Here is a 25,554-nt window from a genome sequence, read left to right on the forward strand (position 1 = left end):
AGGCTTCAGTTTACTTTATTTCTCAATCTGATGTACTTCTTTCTCAAAATAATGATATTGTTGATTGGCAGGCCAGGCTGTTTCTTCAGGCTTGCTAATACTAGTATTTTTTATTGGTTTAAATGTCATGAGCTCTTAAGAAACACACCCTCTAATGGCAGTATTAAAAGGTAAGTTCACTCAAACTACAAAAAACCCCAAGCAATCGTATTTTTTTACTTGCCTCTTGTTGCAGCTAGCCAGGCAAACAACCAACACTGCTCACAGAACACAAATAAATACTAAATCCCGTTAAAATTAAATCATAAAACAACATAAGGATGTAATTTCCTAACAGTTTTTATTGTGCAATATAGTTTTATGTTGTGTTCTATGGCTTTATTTTACGAGCCATGTTCTGCCGCTGGTGTTGGTGTATTAGGAAAGAGCTGTAGAACGCTGTAATTTACAGAAGCACTAAGGAGCAAGTGAAGGTTTTTTTCTGGTGATCCGTTTTCTAAGTCTGATCTCTCCTGTGTTTATGACTTTAGAACGGGTGAAAAGAAAGTTTTGCCAGGATAATGTTTAAGTTAAGTTCCTTACAAATTGAGTGGAAAAAAATTCCGGAGGAGAAAAAAACGTGAACGTGGCTTCACACATGAAAAAAAGATTCTGAAAATATTTTCGTCACGTTTTCACAGATCAAAAGAAATTAAGGAACTTGAAAAGACAAATTATCCTGGCAAAACTTGACATGACACAGGACAGAAAACACTTCGAAAAAGGATCACTATAAAAGTAATTTCGTCACTTGCTCCTCAGGGCTTCAACATTAATTTCCAGTAATTTAAGTATAAATAAATTGAACTTTGAGGAAGTTCTGAAATTCCCCTCTCCCCTTTGACCTTCACCTCAACCCAACTGGAGCTGGATGGAATTTCATTAGTGGTGCTTAATAACATTAAAATAATTTAGCAGTAACACATCGCTACAAAACAAGGCAGAAATCTTTGATCTTAAAATCTGGCCAAGTTAAACCAGTTGTCTGCATGGCTCAGTGGAAGAAAAGAGACAAGATTTTTTTGGGTTATTTGGGTAAACTGATCCTTTGAGCCTCTTACATCTATCTATCTATCGTAATCTATCTAAATATAGCTTCACTCAGTGTTTTGGTCATGCGACAATGTGCCCTAATGCCCCAGATTTGATGTAATCGCTCACAATGCCAGACAAGGAAATGTCCGACCTTTTAAGTACTACAATAGACCCGTCCATGGGAGCTGTATCTCTTTGAGCTATGGGACCATGGTTCCACGTGTTTGGATCAAAGTGATAGATTATCTTAAACAAAAAAGCCAAATAGATGGACAGATATCTCAAATTATTACTGATATTCTACCAGTGTTTGTTTCTGCTTCTCACGAAACTCAATGATGATCATGAGCAGAACTGAAGTTGGTGTATGAGCACAGATGTATGCCTTATTTTTTCAAATAAAGCAAAAGCCTTAAGACACGTTGAAAAATAGAGCCTGTGTGAAAAGCATCTTGTGAACTGCACCCACTTGATAACATAACACTGACAGCTTTTACATTCTTTATTATTAAAAGTTCTACCAACATAGTAAAATAAGTTATACATCTGGCCATCAAATTACACATTTTGCTTTACAGTCGGTTCTAGCGCAACAGCTTTGGGAAATGATGGTATTCCTGAAATGCTCGAAGCTAAACCTCCCTCCTGTTTCTCCTTTTTTAAAATAATTTCCACAGGAAATGACATTAAAAAATTCGCCCCTTAAAAATCATTGCTATATAATTTTTTTAAAAGATCAACAGAAATGAAAATCCTCTGGCTTATAATGAATTATTATTGCACAATAAGCTGTTTATAAAAGTGGTAACCCTCTTTAACTCATATTCATTCAGACACAATTATTGATGATGCTTTAATTAAGGACCATGTTTTTTTTTTGTTTTTTTTTAATAAACATAATTTGCGTTTTTTCTTTTATAACTGAAATAATCATGACCTATGTCTCTGGATCTTGGTTGTTAATGTGATGCTTTCGGGGTAAGTTCAAGTCCTCTGCCGTAGCTGGCGGCATTTTTAAGGCTTGACCATGGCTGGCCTCGCTGAGTCCTGAGGGGCCTCCTGCTTCACATGCAGGTCCTGTCCGGGGCCGCTGTGAGCTCCTGCTGAGTTCTGGAGGGCATCGTGTGCAGGCTGACCGTAAGCATCACCATGTGCAGGATGGGGAGGGACACCTGGAGGCAGGTTCATTGGTGGGCCCGTGTGGTCACGCGGTCCTTGGTAGCGCATGTCAGGAGGGATGGGTGGACGTGGTCCCATAGGTCCACGGACAACTGGACGGAACAATTGTGAAGAGAAATATTAATGATATGATGGGGATAGACGGGCCGAAAAACGTTGACAGCAAAAATTAACCAACAGACTTTTCTTAGTTCATTTGTAACCTATATTTGGGTCTTAGCACTCAAACTAACCAGCACTACTCAGTGGTGTGATGATGTGTTGGAAAGAAAGAGCAGAACGCACCGTGTGGCGGAGGCACCGGTCCAAAGTGATGAGGCGGAGGGGGACGGAAGTGTGGCATTGGTGGACCCCTTGGATCAATGACATGTCCAGGGCCTGGCCTGGGGTGGAAGGCATGTCCATTGGCAGGTCGAGGCCCAAACTCTCCTCCCATTGGTCCAGGCAGGGGCATGCCTGGGTGTCCGTTGGCTGGAAGTGGAGGCCCATGAGGACCAGGCGGGAAGTGATAGAGGCCGGGTCGTGGAGGTCTGTAAGGTCCAGGAGGTGGCAGACGGCCGTGGGGTCCAGGAGGGGGGAGCTGGTCATGGGGCCCAGGGCCGGGTGGAGGTCCTTGGACCATGGGGCCTGGCGAGTCCCTGATCGGAGATGCTAGGAAGGATCCAGGGCCCTGAAGAAGACAGATGAAAGCAAAAAAAGGGAATTTGTTAGTCCTGTGAGTGATGGATTAAAATATCAGTCATGCAGTGAAGATCCACAAACCAATTTACTCCCAACAAATAGTGCATTTTGCCAGGGCTCAATCACGTGACCAGTAACCACACACCATGATTATTTGGATGAAAAAAACAAACCACACACATTTATTTAACCTCTGACACACATACTTGCAACATTCACAGTTCCTAAAAATTTCCAAGACACATTTCATCTTAAGTTTAGACCCATTCAGTGCTGTGAGGAGAGGTGAAACCACACGCTCAGCCCAAAAAGTTAAGTCATCCCCAGTGAAGCAAAAACGCCTTGAACCTCCTCCCAGATGCAGCTTTAGGGAAGAGGGGGTGCTGGCATACACCTCCACACCTGGACTGAACAGCCTCTATACTCACTGGCTCTGGACTCTCTGTGGAGGCCTCAGCCTGTGTCTCTGCTTTTATCTGTGGATCTACTGCTTGTGTCTGTTTTAGAGCAAGGACATACATAACGGACATGTAGGTAGGCAAATATAAAAATGAGTCTGATCAGGTTAGAAAAACACTTACAGATATGTCCATGTTGGCAGGTGAGGAGCTACGGGGGCCCATCATGTCTGAAAGAGGAGAAACAGCACAGTGTTGGAGGTAGGTACAAAGGAAAAGGTGAACTCTTTAGAAAACAGAGACTGCAGAAGACATACCCATCCCAGACATGTGTTTGTTGTCAGGGTAACGGCCATGTGGGTCTGATGGAGGTCGTGGACCTGAGGGGAGAGGAAAACAAGATTCAATGAAGAAGGACATCTCTCAATACTAGAGCACTTTTCCAGGAAAGACGCAGATGTAAAAGAGAAATGCAGAGGAAACTAAAGGGAAAATGTTGGTCATCTCTACTCGAGGACAATCTGAGAGGAACGAAGTGTTCTGGATGAGTTTAAAGCCCCTGAAAACTTTTGAAATTTAATTTTCTTTAATTCATTGCTACAAAAGCCAGGATCAAAAGGTTATACCTGAAAAAGAAAAACCCAACCACTTTGGCTAATCTGCTTCATCAGGACGCTTATGCTTAGACTAAGAAGCTGAATGAGAAAACATGTTTTTAGGGGCTTTAAAAGAACTAAAAGGTGAAGCAAATTTGAACAGCAACACAAGAAAAGATCCTCCACAATACACACATTTCTAGATGATTCAACTGAAAGAAACAAGAGCAGGAAAACGGGAGTTGAAGATAGAGGAACCAGGAAGAAGCAGGATGTAAAACACACTGGGAAGAAATAAAAGGAAGAACTCAAGAAGGTGAAAGGGCTGAAAGGAAAAAGGAAGTCAGGTGGGTAAGAGGAGAGAGTGAAGGACACCAGGTTGCAGCAGAAGGATGGTGTCCAACAGTGGTGAAGATCAGAGAAGGTGAAGTAATCCGCTGGGACTCACCATACGGGTCAATTCTTCGCCCCACTGGGGCAGAGGGAGGGCGCCTGGGACCCTCTATCATTAGTGGAGGGGATGGTGCACCCCCACTCACAGGAGAGGGCCCATATGAATCACCTGTTATGATCAAACCATCCATTTACTGAAGGAAAACAAACGGCTGATAATACACAATTGGTGCAAAGAAGAGCTCCTCGTTCCAGGCTCTGACTTCGAAATGACAAATGTACAATCACAACAACCTCCTTCTCATTCAGCAAAAACAAAATACAGGAAAAAAGGAAATGCAGGATTTTATTAGAGGACAACTGCTTTTTCTTAAAGCTCTGGAGGATTAGAACTATCCCAATGAAAGATAACAACAGGCAGGGGTTGTGGGCGGGTTACCTTGGCGAGGGCCTGTATTTTGTCCAGAGTTCGGTCTGAAGAGAGGAGCGCGGCGCTCGTTCAGTTGGGAGGTCAGTACAGCCAGTCTGTTAATGGGCAAAAGAAAAAGAGGTTAGATGAAAATAAGTGGTGCAGGCTAACTTTTATTTTCATTATTGATTAATAATAAAGAACATGTCTCAGAGCCCAAAGTGACACCATCAAATTGCTCCTTTTGTCCAACCAACCACCCTAAACCAAACTATATTACATTTACAATGAGATTACATAGAGAAAATGCTCACAATTAAGGAGCTGGAACAAGTGATTTTGCTTAAGGGGCAAGTCCACCCATATTACACATTAAAGTGTGTTTACATGTCTTGGGAACTACCACTGCATGTATGAAAATGCTTTGTTTGGCTCCAGAGAAAGCTGCATGTAGTCTGATAAATTTCTTCCAGTGATGTGGCTGAAAATGCATTGTGGGTAATGTAGGTGCCAGGTATTGAAAAGCAGTCCAGTGGTCTAACATTGCATTCTTATAGACAGTTTAACAACTTCTCCTTTTTCTCTTTCAAAACCCACAACGCAATTTAACCACGAAGTGACATCACTGGAGGCAATTTATCAGATTACATGCAGCTTCCTGTGTAAAACTGGTGGAGTTATCCTTTAGATTTCTGCTGTACTACCCGGAAACCTTCACACTTTACCAAAAAAAAAAAAAAATTCTGTAATTTTACTTACTTCTCACGGAGCTTTGATGCTTCGAGCTTCTCTTGATTGAGAGCTCGCTCTGCATTACGAGCATTTACCTGGAGACAGAATGAAAACTTAATGTGCAGGTAGAATCTTATTATTGAACTGAAAGACACTATTTAAAGCATATTGGCATTAGTGCAATCAATCTGTGTAACATACCCAGTTTGAGTGAGTTTTGTTTTCCTGTTCTTTTATCTAAAAAAAAAGAAAGAAAACAAAAACATTCAGTTATGAATTTGTCTTTTACTTGCTCATTTAAAAATGACTGCATCTTTATTCTGAGAGTCTACCTGCTCTTTATAGACTTCCTCAGTCTTCTTCATCTGATCCTCCATTTCATTAATGCGTTGCCTTAAGAGTTTAACTTGCTCCTCGGCCTCGACAGCTTTTCCTCCCACCTCAGTAAGCATACTCTCTTTGCTGCGTCGCTCCAACTCTTCCTTCGTTAATCTCCTGTGAAGCCGCAGAAACAACTCTTTGAACGCCAGTAACACATCTTCTCCACTTCAAAGACACGTGCTTTTAATCAAGAGATGTTTCGACTGGATTATGCTAAAACAGCATAGCTAATTCATATTCATGATGGTGAAATGACAGCAGATTATTCTTCAGCAGCTGATAAAAGTGTTGATCAGCTGTCACGGCTTCACTTACTGCTGCAAGGCGTTTTCCTTCTGCTGATACATTTCAACCATGATTTCATTTTTCTGCTGGAGGATTTTGAACTGGTTTTCAACATGGCTCTTCTCGCTTTTGAGGGTTGCGATTGCGTGCTCGAGCTCCTGGTGTTGCTCTGTTGCAAAATATAACGGTGTGTTTAGAGAGAAACAGGAAGAAAGTCATTCAGAGGCTTCTTGTTTATGCAATTCTGTTAAGAAAAACAGCTTTAATCAAAAGAAACATAACCAACATACCTTCCAGTGACTTTCTAGTCTTTTCTTCGTTCAGCAGTTTGCTCATGAAGCGGTCGCGCTCTTCTTCAACCACAGAGAGAGTGGTCTGGACCTGGTTTGGAACATTTGAAACAAAATAAACACATCACTGTAAAAGCAGGTTAACGCTTACAAAATATCAGTATTAATATTTGTCTTCCAGTTCTACGGTGAGCTTTGTTATCTTGACATCTTACCCGAGAAACATCCATCATCTGCTTGATCCGGTTCTTTATGGCTGTCTTCTTGTCTGAAAAAGACATTAAAGGTCTGTTAACCACTTGGTAGGATGCTAAACATCATTTATACTGCGACTGACAACAATAGCACTGACGCTGAAGTTAGTAACAGACTCACCAGGTGCAACTTCTCCATTGGCTAAAACTTTGGTGTCACCTTTTTGGGAATCACAAGCGTCCAGGTCTGCCAGAAGTTCAGACAGCACCTGCCAGGAGACATTTTTATGTCAGGGTTAGTTAATAATTTGATGCAACTAATATGTACAACCATGAAATATTGTGATGGTAGTTTTCAAAAAAATACAACCCTGACCTCCACGTTGTGATCTTTGAGCACCACCGAGTCCTCCAACTCTTTCTGGGCCTTTTGATAGACTTTAATCTGCTCGTTCAGCTCCTTGTGTTTGTCCTCCCAGCCCTTAATATTAACCTTTAGCTGTAAGAATAGGAAACGTCATGAGAATGCCTCAGAAAAACAACATGTAGAATTTTGCTTTTCATCAGATCATAATGTTAGATTCAGTCTACATGTTGTCTTACAGTTTTATTTTCTTCTTTCAGCGCTGCATAATCTTTCTCAAGACATTTGTGCTGAACGTTTCGGGCATCTTCCCGAATCTTGGCCTCATCCAGGAGGACAGTAGTCTGTGATAAAGACATGCAGTTAATAAGAAAAGCTGAAACCACAAGCTTCATGTGATCTTGCAATGTGTGGAAGATTATGCAACGACTCGTACCTTGGCAAGAGCTTCCTGAATCCTTTTTCTGCTGAGCTGTAGCTTCTCGTTTGACTTCTCCAATTTCTCGATCTGTTAAAAAAACCCGTCAGGCATCATGAATCTGAGGCAACACTTGAAGCTATGACAGGAAGTTAAAAATATTAAATAGTTACCCTGGTTTCATTTTGCAGACAGTTTGCCCTCTCCTCTTCAAGTAGTTTCACGTATTTGTTCTTTTCCTCTGCCATGTTATCGTTCAGTGTCTCTGCCTCCAAAACTTTACTCTGCAAAGACGTAACAACAGAAATTTCACTGACAGTTTGTTGACAAAATGAGAAGCCATTTTAAGCGATGACCAAATGACACAAAACATCCATAAGCAATTTACAGATACAGTAGGTACACTTCCTCATTCTTAAAAACGCACACACAGCCACAAGACAAAAACAATCGTTAGTGCTCACCTCAAGGTCTTGTATCCTTTTCATTGTAGTACTAACTTTTTCTTTTGACTGTTTTTGACTTTCTTTCAGTTTTTCAGTCTTTAAAAAAGAAAAAAACAATTGAGAAATCAAAACATTCACTTCAACCAAAAGTAACTTATAGATATTTGATCACATTTTATTTAAAGCTCACCTGTTTCTGGAGTTCAGACATTTTGGTGACAGCATCATTCTTCTCCTTTTTGAGTGCCTGCATTTGCTCTGTCAGCTTTTTTTCATCCACTGTGACGACAAAAGTACAAAATCTTTTAGACTTTATGCTTCTGAATTTTTGTCATGTAATGCAAAATGAAAAAAACAAATAAGACTCACCAAGATATTCTCTCTTCTTCACCTGAAAACATTTAGAAAACAAATAAAGAAACAAATAAGTTGATTAGTTCAGATCAGTTTAATGTCTGATCAATACAGTTTGTAGCAGCATGATCTAATTTTATGCCATTTCTTGTTTCGTTGTTGGCACATCATAACACACATTTGAGCAGAGATGAGAGAGGCAACAGTACAACACTTACTGCCAACACGGTCCTCCAGAAGAAGAGGGTGAAGGTCACTACTCCAACCAAAGCGGTGATGACAACAGCTTGCCAAGGACAGCCATACAAGGTTTCCCCCGGCTTCCACTCTTCTGGGAGTAGTGAGATTATCTGATGGCACACAAACAACAATATTCAACAGTGATCAAAGACATGATCAGCAGTAAGAAATGCAATAAATGAGGGGAGAAATGTTATCGTTGCCCTTCTTACTGTGATTTAAATCTGAATATTATGACAAGACTAAAAATAGAGACAGAGAAACAGAGTCAATATTTGTTCAGTGAGACTCTCTAATGAACATACAGGTGGTTAAACCTCAAGACAACTTCTAATATTTACCTGTACCCTTAGAAACCCTGTATTCATTGACGTAAATGTCATGAAAAACTAAAGAAAAGAGTAATGAGTGATCTGTTAATCCATTCACAACACTGAGAAGAAAGCTTGTCAAGATATCAGAGCATTACCATACAATTATAATAAAACCAGGTACAGTAGCAAGCAATGTCCTTACACCATGTATTTCAGGTAGTGTCACAATTTAGAGTTACCCTTCTGGCATCTAGTGATTCTTCTTTGTTTTTGTTTGTTCCCAATGACTGGTCACAAATTATAACATTTTACCCCCAACTCTTTCAATAGAAGAATTTGATAATGTGAATAACAGTTGTCAGGGCATAAAACCAATCATCTGTTGAACTTAAAATATCAAGACTTCACTGTCCAACAATAGCACAGACAGGCAAAAAAAAGGTTCAAATGGAGAATTTAACTGAACAGTGACCCTAAAAATTTAAAGCCAAATTAAATCATTGAAGTGGAGAATCGTGACAGCCTTACTAAAGAGGGTATTAAGAAGATTACTGTGAAAATTGCTGTTAAAGTACGTCACTGGGGCAGGAAACCAATTTCTAATACTCACTTCCTACATCCAAATTCAAACAGCGATCATTTAGACCACAGGTGGGGTTTATTTTCCACTTAATTCAGATTCAGATTCATATCAACAGCCAAATGGAGCATGATGTGACCACTTCATTATCGTCCAGTCGTACCAAGAAGAGTTCTGCTTATTGCACCAACCACAAAGCAACCTTTGAACTGAGCATGAGGCCATTCAGACAGGAACAAACACACTCTATGTCTTTAATGAAATCAAGGGATTACAAATAAATCACCACCACACATTGTGTGGAGGATTTGACATGCTCGCTTCAGCCCTTCCACTCACCTGCATTTTAAAAGTTTATTATTTCCAATATAGCAATGCAGAGAGGCAAGACTATAATCATGCTACATTTAAGGGAATTCAAACTCGCATCTAAACAGAAAAGAAGATACTAAAAGACCCATGTGGAAGTTAAAGATCTTTTGTCAACATATAAGAAGCAACATCTCCTGCATGTGGTCGTTTGGTGAGTAAATAACGTTTGGCTGAATGTGCATCAGCCATATGTTCATTAACACGTAAGCAGGCCATGCTAGCATAATAAGTATTACACACAGGACTCAGACAAGCTAATCTTTTCACTTACATGTTGCAGCTGCTTTAGAAAAAACACGTAAACATGATCCGGTTCCATTACAGGTCGGGGTATTGTATCACTCTCCATGCCAGCCTTTGAAACAAGAGCGGAACTAGCCCGAGTATGCTAGTTTGACAGATATTAGCTTGCTAGCACGTCACCGTTAGCTATCCTCTTAAGTTAAGTGTACAGTGAAGCTAACGTAAGCTGTTAGCGTTAAAGGCAACACGGTCTGAAAAATAAGAAATTGTGTCCTTGAGAACCACGACAACGTTAGATAGTCGACACAGGTGCTGAGTAGGACTTGGCAACAACAGCTGGCTGACGTGAATTACAGATGACTCGTCGTATCATTCACTATCAGAAAATCAGGCGATGAGCCGGAGACGTTAGCTGAGCTGGAGGTTCAAATGAGGACAACAATTTAAGTAAAAAAAAGCGATTAAGAAGCAAAATTAACGCGACAGCACAGAGTTCATCTTACGGCTGTGTCTTATGATAGCTATCTGCCTTTCCATGCCACAATACGGCCCGCCGGGTCGTGCTAGTAGCCAGCTCAGCACCGGCTGTGTTGAACTTCAGCCTACACCGCGACAGTCAACAAGACAGGGGGAGGGCCGCGGAGCGTTCAGGGACAATCGGAAATCTGACTTTTCGCTGTAATTACTGATTTAATGTATGAATTCAGGAGAATGCAAGTGCTCACATTGCTTCAAGAGAAATAGCACAGTTATTAGTGACAATATATATCTGAGGGTTTGTTCTTCATCTCTAAGTAATATTTGTAAAACTGTTATTTTCAAACAAAATCTGAACCTTTTTGGGACATCCTCATGATGTCATTGCATGATAAACAACTATAAAATGAGGTGAGAACTTTTTAACTTTTTTTTTTTTTTTTTTTTTAAATGGGGAACTTTTTCCTGTTTCTAATATTGTTTCAGACATGCCATCAGCATGTGTGGTTTGCAGCATTCAGGCACGGTCACACATGCAGGAAATTAACAGTGGGGAATATTTGCCTCCCGTTCACTTCACTTCTATATGAGTGAAGGGGCAACGCAAGGTTGCAGCTATGACCAATAGCAAAAGGTGTGTGGGTGTGTGTGGTTGGGCCCCTTAAACAAACTACAAAACAGAAAAACGAATTCTTTGCATGTCACATCCTGCACTGCCCACATTCAACATAGGCAGGCAATGGGCAATTGTGACCGTGCCCTTCTTCTCCGTGGATGATTTTGTGGATCCAAAGGGAGAGTTCATCCCGAAATCAAAAACACAAATGTTTCATCATACATGTAATGCTATTTATCCATCCAGATTGTTTTGGTGTGAGTAACTGAGTTTTGGAGATACTGGCCTTCAAGATGTCTGCCTTCTCTCGAATATAATGGGACTAGATGACGCTCGGCTTGTTTTACTCCAAAAAAATACACTTGACACACTCAACAGCAGTGTCTCTTTCCAGAAATCTTGACCTGGTTACAACCATATCGCCATGCACCACTCATGGATGAGAGGCTAGCTAACCACGTCAACTAACGTTACCGCTCAGCCGAGGAGTGCGCCATTAAAGTATACTTTCAGTGCTGTCATAAGCACGAGCCTCTCACACCAAATCAACTGATGGATAAAAGCACTACAGGTAAGAGGAAAAGTATGTCATTTTGATTTGGAAGTGGACTGTCCTTTTAAATGCTAACATTTAATCACTTTAGCAGACAAAGCTTGCTTTCACAGTAGCTTATGATTCTTTGACTTACCTCAGTGGTCCATTCTGTAATTTTACTCTTCACCATTGAAAGGATGCAGCCCATGTAAACAACTCCATTTGAAAATAATCCCGCTTGTTCTTCTTCTTCTTGAATATCAGGCACTGGTTCCATGGTGTCCACAGAGCCTGGTGGAACACAATTGACACATTAGTCAGTTCATGTGTGCTATGAAGAGAGGAAGTGACGCGTTTTTCATCCAATGCATTAGAAATAAGTGTCATGTGATTATCAACAACAATCAAAACCAGGAACAAGGACAGAACAAGACTCATATATGACTTTAACGTGATAAATTCAAAGGTGGTAGACCTTAACAGCTGACCTAAAGAATCAACTTTTGAACCTACTTGTGCTATATACTCTATTGTAACCGATGTCCAATGAGCTCACAACAGGCCAAAAAAAAGTGACGATTTTTAAATAGAAATGTCAAATTTAAGATGAGGGCTTGGCAGAAATAGTACTCCAGTCCAGCGATCTTTAAAGATTAAAAGTTTATGTCATTTAGCTTACTCACCTGAAGGCGAGTGATCAACCTCAATACCAAGGCCCATGTCCAAGGGATTTTCCAGGGTTGCTTGAGGGACTTTCTGCATCTCTTCTGATGCACTGAAACTTGGCTGATTGTCTTTGTTTTTATTAAAGTGTCTGCCATCCTCCTTCACACTGACATCCGGTCCACTGTGCACCTCATCCAAAACTAACTGCTCCTCCTTAGTCTCTGATGGGCTTTCCTTGTGATCTGTTACTGTGAGGTTGTTGTCACTCTCAGCCTCAGGGACTCTGTCAACCTCTTCTTGTTCAACAATGTGGGGCGTGTCATCTTTTATGTTTAATTCATGTTGACCTACAACAACAACAACAACAATAAAATCAAATTAGGGCAATTAGGGATTAGTCAAAGATGTACATTTCCAGGTCTCTCCAAAAAGTTTCTTATTATTAGAAAGGATTGTATTCCTGATAGATCTAATTTTTTACTTTGTTGAGCTCTGGTTTTGATTAAACATATTTGCTCTAATTACAGCAGGTGTGGTCCATGGCTTAGTAACGAGTGCAGTGTTTGTTTAGTGGGAGGTCAGTTTAACTCTTTAATGTGAGAGTAAACACTGAAATGTAGGGCTAGTACAGTCATCAACAGCAACCAAACTATTTTAAATCATGAGTGTATGTGTACACACTCTACTAAATTGCATCTTGGCTGATGCAGGCGAGAGGTCAGCCAAAGCACGATACTGTTGGATCAAATGGCTCGAGCTAGCTACCACACTGAGAGTCAACTTATTTAACTTTGCAGAGCCCACAGAGCCTGAAAAACAAGTACATTTAGTAGAGTTGAAGTGATTATGACTAGAGCTGCTACAACCATTAGTCGAGTAAATGATTAGTCGATCCAAAGAAAATTTACCAACTATCTCGCTAATTGATGAATTGTTTCAGTCATATTTTGAGCAAAAATATCAAACATTTGATGGTTCCAGCTTCTTAAATGAAATAATTTGCTGCTTTCTTTATCATTTATGATGGTAAAAGAAGAGAGAGAGGGTTTAGACTGTAGGTTGGACAAAATTTGAAGACGTCACAGCTCTGGGAAACTGTGATGACCATTTGTCTTTTTATTTTTTGGCCATTTTTTAAAATTTTTTTTTAGACAAAACAACTTATCAATTACTCATTAAAAGGCTCTATACTGTAGAAAGTGAGATTTCCTTCATTTTTTGATTAAGTCTAGGTGATATTTAAACACTGTGAAAGTTTCAAAACACTCAATCCACAGACACTCACACAGCTGTATGCAGAAACTGTGCCTTAAAACGAGCCATTAGGACTTCCATAAGATTGTGATGTCAAAACTATACTATCAACACCCTCAGCCAAAAAAATTTGACTGCAGCAATGGATATATGTATGAAAAATAATGTGTTTTTTGAATATTAAAGCAAGTAAACATTTTCTAGTAGACATCCAAAATAAAAGCATAAACCTGAAAATGAGCATAATATGATATCTTTGAAATAATCTGCAGATCGTTAGGTGTAACCTGAATAATAAAAAACAACTAGGACAATATTTCCAGGGTTAAAAAAGGTGAGGTATCAAATAGCTGGTGTAATGATCTTCTCTTTTTGTATGGCCAAGCAAAAACATATTTCTTTTTTTTTGTTCCTTGCTGGCATTGAATTGAAACGCTATCATAAATGGTCACTTGAGACATGTCCTGATCCCAGGTGCGAACTACAATCCCTTTAAACAACAATCTGGATATATCAAGAAACAAGATACTCGTCTTATCTGCTGTGCCACAGTATCAAATTCTGCATTCACTTCATCTGCGAATCATAAGCTGATGCAATAGGCTGTACTTGTCTGTGAAAGGCCCCTATCAGTATTTAAAACAGAATATTCAGTGGTAAGGCCTGACTCTACCAGTCACAAAGGAGTCAATCCTACAACCCTTATCTATACCAGATACTCAAATTAAAATAATAAAATCAAAGCTACCTTGGTCAAGAGAGGAGGGTTTCTCCGTTGCCAAAGGCGCGCTGTCACTGGCTGTTGAATACTTCTGTCGCAGGCTGAATGCAAGCTCCTGGAAGTCATCCAGTATTTCAGTCTCCTCATCTGTGTCCATATGTTGGTCATAATGGTGTTTCGTGCCCTGGCTATCCAGCATCTTCTCAATCTCGTCCAGGATAGTGTTCTCAGAGGCTTCCAGGATGCCCTCAAGTGAATTTTCAATGTCTTGCGTGGTACCAGTGTGTGACAGACGGGTGGCCTGCATTTCTGTGTCCAAGTCAGAGAACATGGCTTCCACTTTGAAGAGATTCTCGAGACCCAGAAGCTTCTGTATCCGCTCCATTTTCTCCTCCGTGAAGTGATCTCGAAGAAGAGTGAGTCTCAACACGCTATCGCTATACTCTGGCTCTGGAGTCGACACAGTGGGCAGTGTATCTTCGGGTGAGGGTTCGTCAGAGTCTGTGTCATTTGATTGTGAGAAAGAAAGTGCATTTTCATCATCAAGTAATTCTTCCTTCTCCTCCTCTTTCTCTTGTTCCAACTCCTCTGTTAGAGGTTCCTCATGAATCTCTGGTTCCTCCACAGGTAATTCTGGTTGACTATTATTACTCTCTAAATCTGTGACTAAATGGTCATTTATCTGATTAGGTAGGCTGTCCTCTATTGTCTTTTCAGCATTGTTGACATCTGAATTCTCTTTAGCGAATGGGTCCAGATGTGTTTCAGTTTCGGTACTGGCCAATTCTTGATCGGTCGCCGTTTCGTTTTCTGCCAATTCATTGTCGTAATCCTCATGCTGCTCCATTGCAAAGTGACCGTCCTGTATACCTGCGTCATCACTATCGTCCTCTGAATCTTTCGACACTTCTCCTTCTTCTTCTTCTTCCTCCTCCTCTTCCTCCTCCTCCTCCTCTTTGTGCTCAAAGGGTTCATCAGCTGTTTTAACATCTGATAGTCGAGCCTCAGGAACAGCAGAAGTATCATCTTGTGATACTCGATCCACTGGTATTCTACTTTCTTCTGTTGATTTCAAGGTTTCCTCCCAAGCATCCTCGGGTCCAATCACTTCTCCATCAGCCTCAGAGTCACTGTTTGTTTTTTTATTATCTGTCTGTACAAAGTTGAAAGGAGGATCTTGAAGAACTGGCTCTACAATCTCTGGATCTTTTGGTGACTCTAGTGATACCAGTTTGTCTGTGTCTTTCTTTGCTTCCTCAAAATGCGGAGGGGTTTTTAAAGCAACTTCTTCTTCCTCGTCGTCATCTTCGTCGTCCTCCTCCGAGCTCACATCATGCGCTGTCGTCTCTCCACCAGTTACAACTGAAAAGACAGCATCTCCAAATGTTGTCCACATGTTCTTCTCCTCTGCGGTCTCTGGTTTTTGGTCATCTGTTGTTGGAGGACTCTGTTGCTCTTTGAGGTGATCAGATGCTGGCGCTCTTTCTTCAGAGAAAGGCAGCAATGGAGTTCCAACTATAACATCAACGTCATCTTCAGGAGGATTCCCCATATATTCGCTTTCCTCCTCTTCATATGGGGTTACATTCTTGGTGATGTCTTCATCGGTGGTGACGGCATCAAAAGTTGTTCCAAGCGTAGTTTTTAACTCAGGGATTTTCACTTCTTCAGAAATCGAGACTGGGTCGTTTTCTGAAACAACATCAACTTTGGCCAGAGATTCCACTTCAGATTTTGCAGGTGTGTCTTTGGTTTCACTCGTTTCTGACAAAACATTCTCAAGAACAGACTTGGCTGGGTTTTCTTGCACAGCTTCTGTGTCTTCTGCAGCTCTTTCAGTAGCTGCTTCGGACTCTACTTCTTCTGTAGAAGGTGATTCAGCTGCAACTTGGGGTTCCGTTAAAGAGGCACTTTGATTATCTGGGACTTCATCAAGATCCTCAGAGCTATCATGAAGCTCGGTGTGTGTTTCACTGTCAGTCGCCTCGTCTTCTGATGGCTGTGTTTCTTCCTGTGCATCCTCCGCCACTTGGCTTTGGTCAGATGTTCCCTTATTTTCATTATCATTCTCCTGCAGTGAGGAGCCTAGTAGTAAATCTATGTCGTAGTTGTCAAACCTATCGAATCCAGTGTCAAAACAGACAAAATCTGTTTCCTGAAAAGAAGACAAAAAATGTATTTGTAAAAAATGTTTTGTTATTATGTTGATCGTTTGAAAGCTCCACTGTATTCAGACTGCATTTTGACTAATTTATTCAGTGAGTCAGCAACAGATTTTCATACCTCTGCTGGAATTTCATGTTCTTTGTCGGTATAAATGTGGTTAACTGCAAGAAGGTCCTTTGGGAAATAGCCAAAGACACTCCCAACCTATCGACAATACAAGAAGAGAACATGTTGAGTATAAATAAACAGCCGAACTCAGATGTTTCCACTCCTGATTACACAATAACCATAGTTTACTTACACTTCCGGCCCACATGTCGGCCCTTCTGCCTGACAATTTGTAGTATACATAGATAGTTTCTGATTTCTTGAAAGACAGGAACCGACAGTCTGGTCCTGAGAAATCTGCCACAGCTTTTCCCCGACACAGAAGCACTGTGAAGGCAAAATAAGAAGCATCAGCTCTGTTTCAGAAAGGTATGCTTTATCAAATTGTTATTTCTCTCGTACTGCTCATTTCAAGAAAGCCAAATGCCAAATAGGAAGCTACTTTTCATGACACATCCAGACAAAATGGAAATAGAGATACATGGATTGGATTCACTCATAATATTGATTCATTTTTTGTCATTTATATTCATGATTAATCAGTTGAGCATTTGAGTAAACAAGAGTAAACTGCACACTTTGTCTAAGTGGCATGTCACGGTAGGTATTAAAACCCATATCTCCTGGTTTTAGTCCTCCTATGTTGATTAAAAACATCTCTTCATAAAACAGGAATGAATAGCACAATAACTCATCTAGTTATGCCTTTGTTTTAGGTGTTAATCAGTCTAGTCTTGACTGTTTTATGACTTACAACCAGCTGTCCCTGATGAAATGTCGCCAATAAAACAGTTTCTTATCACCTTGACAAGCCTTTTGTTTTGAAGATATTTTAGGTAACAACAGCTGTAACAATCCCCCTCAGGCTTGTCCTGTGTTGGCTTTTCTCTAACAATGCAACCTGAAACAACCCTGTGTTAAAAGTACGCCAATCTGAATTCTCCATCAGTTTGTCGCCTTAAGCTAACGTCAGATTTGAGGTAATTGCTGCCTAGAGGGAGGTTAGTTTGCGTTAAGTAGCATTAGCAACAAGGTGAGAAGTCACGACCAAAGTCAGTGTTGCTAACAATAGAGCTGGCGAGGCTTGTACTTTGTTAGCTAATGTTAACTATTGTTTATTCAGGTGCTAGCACAGCCTTTACCCAACAAGCCGGCCGGTGGCTAATTAGCTAGCTGCTAGCATTAGCCGCTTCCCTATCGATCCGTTGAGGCAGGCCGGAGCTGCCAGGCAACCAGCCAACACAGGCTGCGTCTGAACGAATAACCTTCCCAGGCTAGCGACTAACGTTAGTGTTAGCCTCCCGTGAATTTAATAAGCAGCGCACAGGTTAACAGCATCACAACAACTCCCGGAGGCTTTACAGATAGCATATATCGACTGGCAACAGGTCAAGAGATAAGGCGCAGTTTATGGCTAGCTGTGGTATCGGGATGTGGGAAGAAGCATCCCTGAAGTCCCGCTGAGCTAATAGACCCAACGAGCCTGGAAACTTACTGCTGCACTCCTCATCGGCGCATCTCTTAAAGTCGGAGAAACGTTTCTCCAAGGCTGCGGTGGAAATAAAATTAAATAAAAGTAATAAAAAGCCTTGTCGGTAGAAGTGTTTTGCTGCCATGTTGGCAGTTTTGTTGACTGGCTTGATTCTGCTGCTGGAGCATGAGCACTGGCCACAAGGAGCCGACACGTCAGCAGATCAGATCCGGCTGGGTGTAGGCACGGAGGTTTTCACAGCAGCAGCAGGGATCATCAGGCTGCTTCAAGGGACTGTGGGAAACAATATGCCAGATAGATGCAGTGACAGAGAAACTATCAGCCTCATCGTTCATGGATGAATCCATCATACATCCAGACATTATGAACACAAAGGTTTATGAGAGTGAAAAGCTGGGTTTCCTTGTTATGTAACAACATGTTTATGACTATTCACTCACTAACATTTAAACTGGTGCATTGTAATGTCATAAATCATCCACAGAGCCCATGTGTAGTTTAGAGTCAAGATAATAGAAGATTAAGATGTTTATTTTCAACAACAACAAAAACAAACAAACAAAAAACCACAATACTTAATAGTTTAGCCTTATAGCCAGAGAAAAACAGAAAATGGAAATAAAAAGTCAATTACAAAAGTAAAAGTAAAAAGAAATATGTATTTTTTTCAAGATATCTTTATTATGCTTTTCAACATAAACACAAACAACCACAACACAACAAATGTACTTATTGTAAGTTGCTTTAGACAAAAGTGTCTGCTAAAAGCCCTAAATGTAAATGTAAATGTAACAAACAATGGCCACATTATCACAGTCTCCATGCACACATGGATAAGGAAAAGCTTAGTCCCATTACATTTGGCAGTTTTCAACAAAATAACTATCTAAAGAGAAAGAATACAAAATAAATGATTATAAATTTGAATAAAAAATACTATTACTATTCCACCTCACACCCCAAAAATATCAGTTCACCAATTTTCTTTGTTGCCACCCAGCACTCCTTTCAACATAATATTTGTTAGTCATTCAAACAATATATCTAAAGTAGTGTCTTAAAAAAAATCATCAATTTTACATTTAAATCTGTATGTTAGATATTCCATTGGTATTATCTCAAACATCAGTTTGTTCCAGCTCGCAATTGTAGGTGGCGTATTATCCATCCTCCCTGAGAAATAAATTTCTTCGGGCAGCAAATGTGAACATATTCAATAGAAAATAGTAAATAGTCTTTTAAAAAATATATCTTTTTGCCAACAAACAATTGTGTTTCAACACAATGAAACAGAATTTTGGTTTTGTAAACCAAAAATCTGATCAAACATCTAATACATTCAGTCTGTAATGCATTAAATGTTTGCACACACCTAGATAGATAGATAGATAGATAGATAGATAGATAGATAGATAGATAGATAGATAGATACCAAGCAGTGGCTTGGAAGAAGAAGAAGTAGAAGAAGAAGAAGAAGAAGTAGAAGAAGAAGAAGAAGAAGAAGAAGAAGAAGAAGAAGAAGAAGAAGAAGAACCTATGTGCCCCGCCTTTTCCGGTCACAACAACCAATAGCTGTGTAGCTTTCCTCTCTACTTCCTTTGTTACCGTATTGACTAGCTATCAACATGCGGACCTTACAATAATCTTCAATACTAGACACCGCATTATAATTCTTTTTTCCCCAAGAATACCACAGATTCAAAGTCTGAATCGGTACTGTGCGTTGGACTTGAGCGTTAGCTTCCCGTTGCAGGTTAGCTTAGCCGTTAGTTAGCAGCTACACATTGTTTACCTCCAGTGACATCTGAGTAACGTTACTCCTCAGCAGGTAGGAACTGAGCTACCCTTATTTTATAAGAGATACGCTTGGATATGCCTTTCCTGTCGAAAGATATATCATCTTCTAATAGGGGTAGTTTGTCGGAGGGAACTTTTATTCAGCTAGCTAACTAGCTTTATTCGAGTTAGCCTCGAATAAAAACACCTTTACAAATGTAGAATAAATTCACTGTAAACTGACTACTAAAATGCTGCCACTGGTGTATCAGTGTGTGCCAATGTACTATTACACCTTAATGAACTCCACACTATGAATGATAAATCGATTAAGTGATTAGTTGATGGGTTGATTGTTGGTCATACTGAAAAGGCAATTTGAAAACATCAACTTGGACTTTCTTCCACATTTTTTTCTCTTACCTTCTGTCGTTTTATTGTTGAAATGATTAATTGATGAATTGAGCCAATAATCAGCAGATTAAGCAATAGTTAAAACAAACATTCAGTGATGATTCATGGCGCTTGAAGCTGGGGAATCTTTATGTCTTGTTAGTAAGTTGCTCACCGACACATATTTTTTTACCCTGCAGGAAAAAAGGCAGCTATCTCAGCCGAGTCTCTGGCTGATAATGGATGACTTGGAAAAAGAGCTCGGGGCTCTTGAAGACTTAGAGGATGACAATGCTTCCTCAGATGACAACTCTTCAGTAGGAAGGAAAAAGTTACAGCTCCCTCTGGTTAAACCCACGTGTCAAGGTGAGTTGTACAGTACCTGCATACATTGTTCTGCTTACACGTAGAACCTTTTGAAGAGGGACTGATAAATCATCTGGGCTAATATATCTGCTTACATTAACCTATTGAAGATGTATATCGATATCTCTGTATATTTTTCAAGAGAACTTAGTGTAACTTAGTCACAATTTATAGGATCCTTTTTGAAAATGTTCCTTTCTGTTACGTGTTTAAGTACAAAAGGTCTATTGGTCTATCATCAGATTTTTTACGCTTTTAAATATCAATATTGATATCACCATTAAAAGTCCCATATCACTCTTTGTCTATAGGTAATAATGTTTATGACAAATGCTATTTATGTCATCAAATTATAGTTTTGCTTTTTTATCTTTAGAGACACCGAAGGAAACTGGGTTTCACCAGAGTACGAGAGTCTGTCTGGAGCAGATCAGAGAAGCCCTGCTGCATCATAGATGGCAAGAAGCAGCAGAATACATGGCGTGTTACTCACAAATGTTAGAGGACACGACCAACGGCAAAGCTCAGCAGTGCAAGGAGGTAGATTTGGTTTTGTCTGTGTTATTCTTTTTTTGTGTCATGCAGACAGGGATAGAGACAATATTTTTAATGTAACAGTCCAGTTACTACACATAATTCTACAGAACAGCAGGAACAGACATTTTGCCACAAAAGCTCTTTTTCTAAAAACCTACTTGAATTATTTTACAGTCATCCAGGCAAAATAGCTTTGCAGAGATTGCAAACATTTTAATTGAGTCCTTTAATGCATAAAGTATTGGTTATGTAAACAATCTGATAAATCATCTTGATATTAAATCTCTTTTTGCAACTTCCACCCCAGCTTATTTGGAGAATCAGCACTGAGATCCTTCATCATCACCCAAACTCAAAGCTGGAAGACTACAACAACATCTATGAACGAATGAAACACTCCGGAGTTAAACATTACCTGATGGTATGTTAGCTGGTAGACCTGACGACACAGTGCACTGCCATGTTGAATTACTTTATTTTACATTACCGAAACACATTTGAGACGTGTCCCTTTGCGTCTGTAGATCTGTCTGGAACATTCATTCCACCTGATGCTTAACGGCCACATCGAGGATGCAAAGCGTCAGCTGTCTGTTGCTGAAAGTTGGAGGCATGGGAAGGAGTCAGCAGCTCAGTATCAGAGCACTAAACTGATCCAGGCCTACAGGAGTTTACTGGATTACATCATCTGGTGTGACAAAAAGTTCACACACTCCCAAACTGGTAAGATGATACGCTTCTTGACAACCAAAGCATCTATTATTCATTTATATCCATTACCCAGACCTGCTGCAAGCTCTTGTGTGAGGTCATACTGCCACCTACAGGTCAGACACAGCAACTACTCATATAAAAAAAGAGTGTTAGAGTCATTCGACTAAATGCCCACTTGTGCGATTGAATATTTAAAAAAATCTTGGTATTTTTGTCTCAAACACAGTGTAAACTAATCCTTCTGTTCTCAGATTATCCTGACTCTAGTGATAACCAAGACATGCACAACTACTTCAGACAGGCCTCCGTGAATATAAAGGAGATTTTGAAAAGTCCGGGCGTCTGGGATCCCTTCATACTGAGTTATGTTGAGGTGAGCACTCAATCCCAACTGCCTGATTTAATTAAAGAAGCATATACTAGTAATATCACAAGATGAAACAGAATAGATTTGAGCTGCAACAATTAGTCGACTAAGAGAAAATCAGCAACAATCTTGATAATCGGTTAATTGCTTCCATCATTTTAAAGCAAAGATTCACTGCTACCAGTCCCTGAAATGCAATATATTTTGTTGTTTAATAGTACTCCTGAATTGTGTGCTGTCAAAGAGTAAATAGTAAACCGTAGATCGATCAATAATTAAAATAGTTGCAGCCATACCTACTCTTCATTTTGATCTCGAAATCATCAGACTGTTTCATGTTCTGGATTTAAGAAATAATCTTTCTTTCTTTCAGTCCTTCATGTTTTCAATGTTACTTCAGACTTGTTATTGTTTATTTTCAGGCCAAATTCAAGTGAGACGTCGCTGCTCTTCTTATTGTTTAACCGTGGTTGTATTTTAACAGATGCTGGAGTTCTATGAGGATCACGAGGAGGCTTTAAAAGTCCTGAATGACTATGCTCATGACAACACTTTCCCACCCAATCCCAACGCACATGTCTACCTGTACCAGTACTTAAAGCGGCACAATACTTCAGACAGGAAACTGATGAAAGTATTAAAGGTACAACTGTTAATTAAAAGCACTGTAGCTAAAAATGTAGTTTATCTCTTAATGGTTGTATATACTATTGAATTATTGCTTTGTTTCTAGTTTGGGTTGCAGTTAATGATACTTTAAACAGTATTTTAGTTTGTGTATTTCTGATATTGTAAAGACAGATATACAACTGTAATGATGTGAAACTGTGTACAAGTTATGGTATTACCTTTGTTAAACTTGTCCTTAAAATGTCACTTCTTTTCACTGCAGATCCTTCATGTGTCAGTCCCAAGCCACGAGTTGATGTTGGAGTACAGCTCTCTCCTGCTTCAGTCAGGTAAAAACAGGTTTGATTTTAATTAAATATCTACCATGTAGCAAAAAGTTCAGTTTTATCAGGTTTTTATTGATATAAAAATTCAAATTCATGTTTCTCGGTTCCATAATGTCCATTATTGTTGTGTTGTGTTTTGTTTTCTTCAGAGAAAAAAAGTGACCTCCAGAAAGCTTTAGGAGTCATTCTGGAAATGCTGGACTTTGCCTGCTGGAGAAGCAACCTGGACGTATGGAAGAGATTAAAAGCCATTATTCAAAAATTACAGTTACAGTACGTATAAACTGTTTGGGAAATTGGAACTTCTATTATTGATTCACCTTAAAGGACAGCCTTTTTTTAATATGTCACTAATTGTTGTATTTCTGTATATTTGTGTATTAAATCAGAGAGAACTGGAAGGATGTTGTCTCAGAAAAAATGGCGGTAAGAAAAGACTGGTGGCCTGCGCTGCACTTCACAAGCTTCCACGCCAGTAAAGACTCTGAGGAGAACCCGGAGCTCATTGAAGTGAAGGCATCACTGACAAAAATCCTTTGCCCAGGTAAGAAGATGAAGAAAACCTCCACGTGTATAAAATCACATCAGGATGTTAACTGTAACCGTTAACCATTACTTAAGTCAGGCCTGAATGTTAACTGTAATTACACAGCAGAGATTTCAGAAGGATCACATTTTATAAGCTGTAAACATTGTATTTTGAGATATTCGGCATTTTACGATTAAGGGAAGCCTGAAGATAGATAAAAAAAGAAAACTTCACATGGTTATTGTGCACAGGAAACTAATACAAATGACAGAACGTTGTGTTTTATTAGTTTTTCCTCAAGAGAAATCAATAGAGCTGCAACAATTGATAATTGCCCACTATTAAATGAACCAGCAACTATTTTGATAATTGGTTTCAGGATTTTTTGAAGGACAAATAAGTCAAAATTCTGATTACAGCTCCTTCAATGTGAATATTTTCTGGTTTCTTTACTCCTCTATGACAGAACAGATCAATCAATCAGATTAATCAAGAATCCATCTGAGATCCATTGTCTTGCCTCTTGCACATCATGTAGCTCTTAAATGAGCAATATGCAAAAAACAAAACAAAAAAACCTAAATTATCAACAGAATGTTAAGAAATAAGTGTTTTAACAATATGTCAAAGACATCCACGTATTGCATAAAGACATATCTACTGAAGTGAACATGCTAACCAGCTAGCACCAGCCCGTCCTTTCTCGTAATACAACTCTGAGCTCCCAGTCTGGACCGCTAGCTGCACAGCTAACTGAGTTAAGCTACATTTCGCAGCACTAAGCAGTTACTCTGGTGATATGCTGCCCTTTGTTTGTAGCACGTATTCAAGACGTGGCTATTCTTACATATTGCATCTTCAGTGTAATGTTGCTTCACCATTCATCAATGTCTTTCTCCTTACAGACCTCATGCTGAAGTACTCAGCTGGACAGAAAACCAGTGGAGAGTGAACTTAAGAGAAGAACTCAGAGAGAACATCAAAATTGTGTCTTACAATCAAGAGCTTCTGCTGAGCTTCTGTCAGGAACCACCCGACAGAGGCGTCGCGATGAGGAACAGTCTCTACAGAGTCTTTAATAATGCACTTTTTACATGAAGCTACATGTGTAGATATGTGTTGCCAAGATCAAACTTGAACCTCCATATTTTTTACTTTTTCAAAAATTGTTCCTTCATGTTTGGTAAATTGCATCTTGAATTTTATTATTGATGCACAGACTGGATTGTCCACCACGTGGAGCTGTTGTTCTGTAGTTTATTCAGTGGCGTTCAGTCTGGAGGGTACGACCACTTAAGTGTAGCTCTGAATGTTCACGTTGGTTTCATGGTTTGTGTAAACATTTTAATGGAAGCCGAGTCAGCTGATCTTTGACCGCGTTTTAAGGCCACAAATGAGTGTACACAACACACGACCTGAGGGCTTTTCTTCCTGTCGAGTCTGATGTCATGTGAGAAAAATCAACACAGACCTTTAAGCAGTGTGACGAGCAGAAGTGGGACAGAGTGTTGACAGGTGGTTGCGGCTATTATCTTTGAAATATTCAGATGTTTCCTCGAGTATTCGTGCTTTTCCTCAGAATCTGAGAGATGCCTGCATTAAAAGATCATCATTTCTGCACAGTTTATCGTGCTAATATGTTGTTTAAATCTATCGCTGTCAAGTTGGAACGTTTCAGTGTGCCTTGTATATTTTGATGCCATCTATTCATTTTCTGTGAAAGAAAAAAAATTATTTTCGTGCTAAGAATGTTTCAGGATTTTGGCCTTCAGTCACTGTGCTTACTCTCCTCTGGACTGAACCATGAAATAAAGTCTTGCATCCAGCAGCAGGCCAATTTAATAAGTGGAAGTGTTTGTAATGATTCTGTTTCGGTTGCCACAATGTTGGCCATGCAGCAACTCACTCAGCTGTACTGTGTGTGTGTGTGTGTATGTG

At 39.7% G+C, this 25,554-nt stretch overlaps 2 protein-coding genes across 4 annotated transcripts; one reads left to right on the forward strand and one right to left on the reverse strand.

Moving 5' to 3' along the window:
- Nucleotides 1-1,562: 1,562 nt before the first annotated feature.
- Nucleotides 1,563-18,147, reverse strand: mia3 (MIA SH3 domain ER export factor 3). Of its 2 annotated transcripts, XM_073492289.1 has the most exons (28): nt 17,982-18,147; nt 16,680-16,813; nt 16,496-16,582; nt 14,240-16,367; nt 12,255-12,584; nt 11,726-11,862; nt 8,413-8,544; nt 8,210-8,231; nt 8,031-8,119; nt 7,859-7,936; nt 7,568-7,678; nt 7,413-7,484; nt 7,216-7,320; nt 6,989-7,111; nt 6,794-6,881; nt 6,634-6,686; nt 6,419-6,509; nt 6,159-6,297; nt 5,795-5,957; nt 5,664-5,699; nt 5,490-5,557; nt 4,761-4,846; nt 4,377-4,490; nt 3,650-3,712; nt 3,516-3,562; nt 3,363-3,431; nt 2,539-2,923; nt 1,563-2,345 (listed from the first exon to the last, which is right to left on the reverse strand). In XM_073492289.1, exons 1-28 carry the CDS (start codon nt 18,100-18,102, stop codon nt 2,089-2,091), a joined length of 5,328 nt encoding a protein of 1,775 aa, XP_073348390.1. In that variant the 5' UTR covers nt 18,103-18,147; the 3' UTR covers nt 1,563-2,088. The 2 variants fall into 2 exon arrangements, with proteins under 2 accessions (XP_073348390.1, XP_073348391.1); XM_073492290.1 differs by lacking the exon at nt 3,363-3,431 and having other exon boundaries at nt 1,991-2,345; nt 17,982-18,146.
- taf1a (TATA box binding protein (TBP)-associated factor, RNA polymerase I, A) lies at nt 11,585-25,461 on the forward strand. Of its 2 annotated transcripts, none has more exons than XM_073492292.1 (11): nt 11,585-11,607; nt 20,348-20,513; nt 20,890-21,053; nt 21,358-21,471; nt 21,575-21,773; nt 22,016-22,137; nt 22,616-22,774; nt 23,024-23,090; nt 23,237-23,360; nt 23,477-23,631; nt 24,522-24,660. In XM_073492292.1, exons 2-11 carry the CDS (start codon nt 20,387-20,389, stop codon nt 24,566-24,568), a joined length of 1,278 nt encoding a protein of 425 aa, XP_073348393.1. In that variant the 5' UTR covers nt 11,585-11,607; nt 20,348-20,386; the 3' UTR covers nt 24,569-24,660. The 2 variants fall into 2 exon arrangements, with proteins under 2 accessions (XP_073348393.1, XP_073348392.1); XM_073492291.1 differs by lacking the exon at nt 11,585-11,607 and adding an exon at nt 19,575-19,806 and having other exon boundaries at nt 24,522-25,461.
- The last annotated feature ends 93 nt before the right edge of the window (nt 25,462-25,554 follow it).

This window comes from Pagrus major, chromosome 22, assembly GCF_040436345.1.
Source record: "Pagrus major chromosome 22, Pma_NU_1.0".
Taxonomy (NCBI): Eukaryota; Metazoa; Chordata; class Actinopteri; order Spariformes; family Sparidae; genus Pagrus; species Pagrus major.

What these genes read in the sequence shown, in the direction of transcription:
- taf1a (XM_073492292.1), top strand. Translation starts at nt 20,387, where the DNA reads ATGGATGACTTGGAAAAAGAGCTCGGGGCTCTTGAAGACTTAGAGGAT. An exon ending in GAGTTAAACATTACCTGATG is followed by an intron (nt 21,472 to 21,574) that starts GTATGTTAGCTG and finishes TTGCGTCTGTAG; the next exon opens with ATCTGTCTGGAACATTCATT. An exon ending in AACTGATGAAAGTATTAAAG is followed by an intron (nt 22,775 to 23,023) that starts GTACAACTGTTA and finishes TTTTCACTGCAG; the next exon opens with ATCCTTCATGTGTCAGTCCC.
- mia3 (XM_073492289.1), bottom strand. Translation starts at nt 18,102, where the DNA reads ATGGCAGCAAAACACTTCTACCGACAAGGCTTTTTATTACTTTTATTT. An exon ending in AGGAAGTCTATAAAGAGCAG is followed by an intron (nt 5,700 to 5,794) that starts GTAGACTCTCAG and finishes CTTTTTTTTTAG; the next exon opens with ATAAAAGAACAGGAAAACAA. An exon ending in GCGAAGAATTGACCCGTATG is followed by an intron (nt 3,713 to 4,376) that starts GTGAGTCCCAGC and finishes CTCTCCCCTCAG; the next exon opens with GTCCACGACCTCCATCAGAC.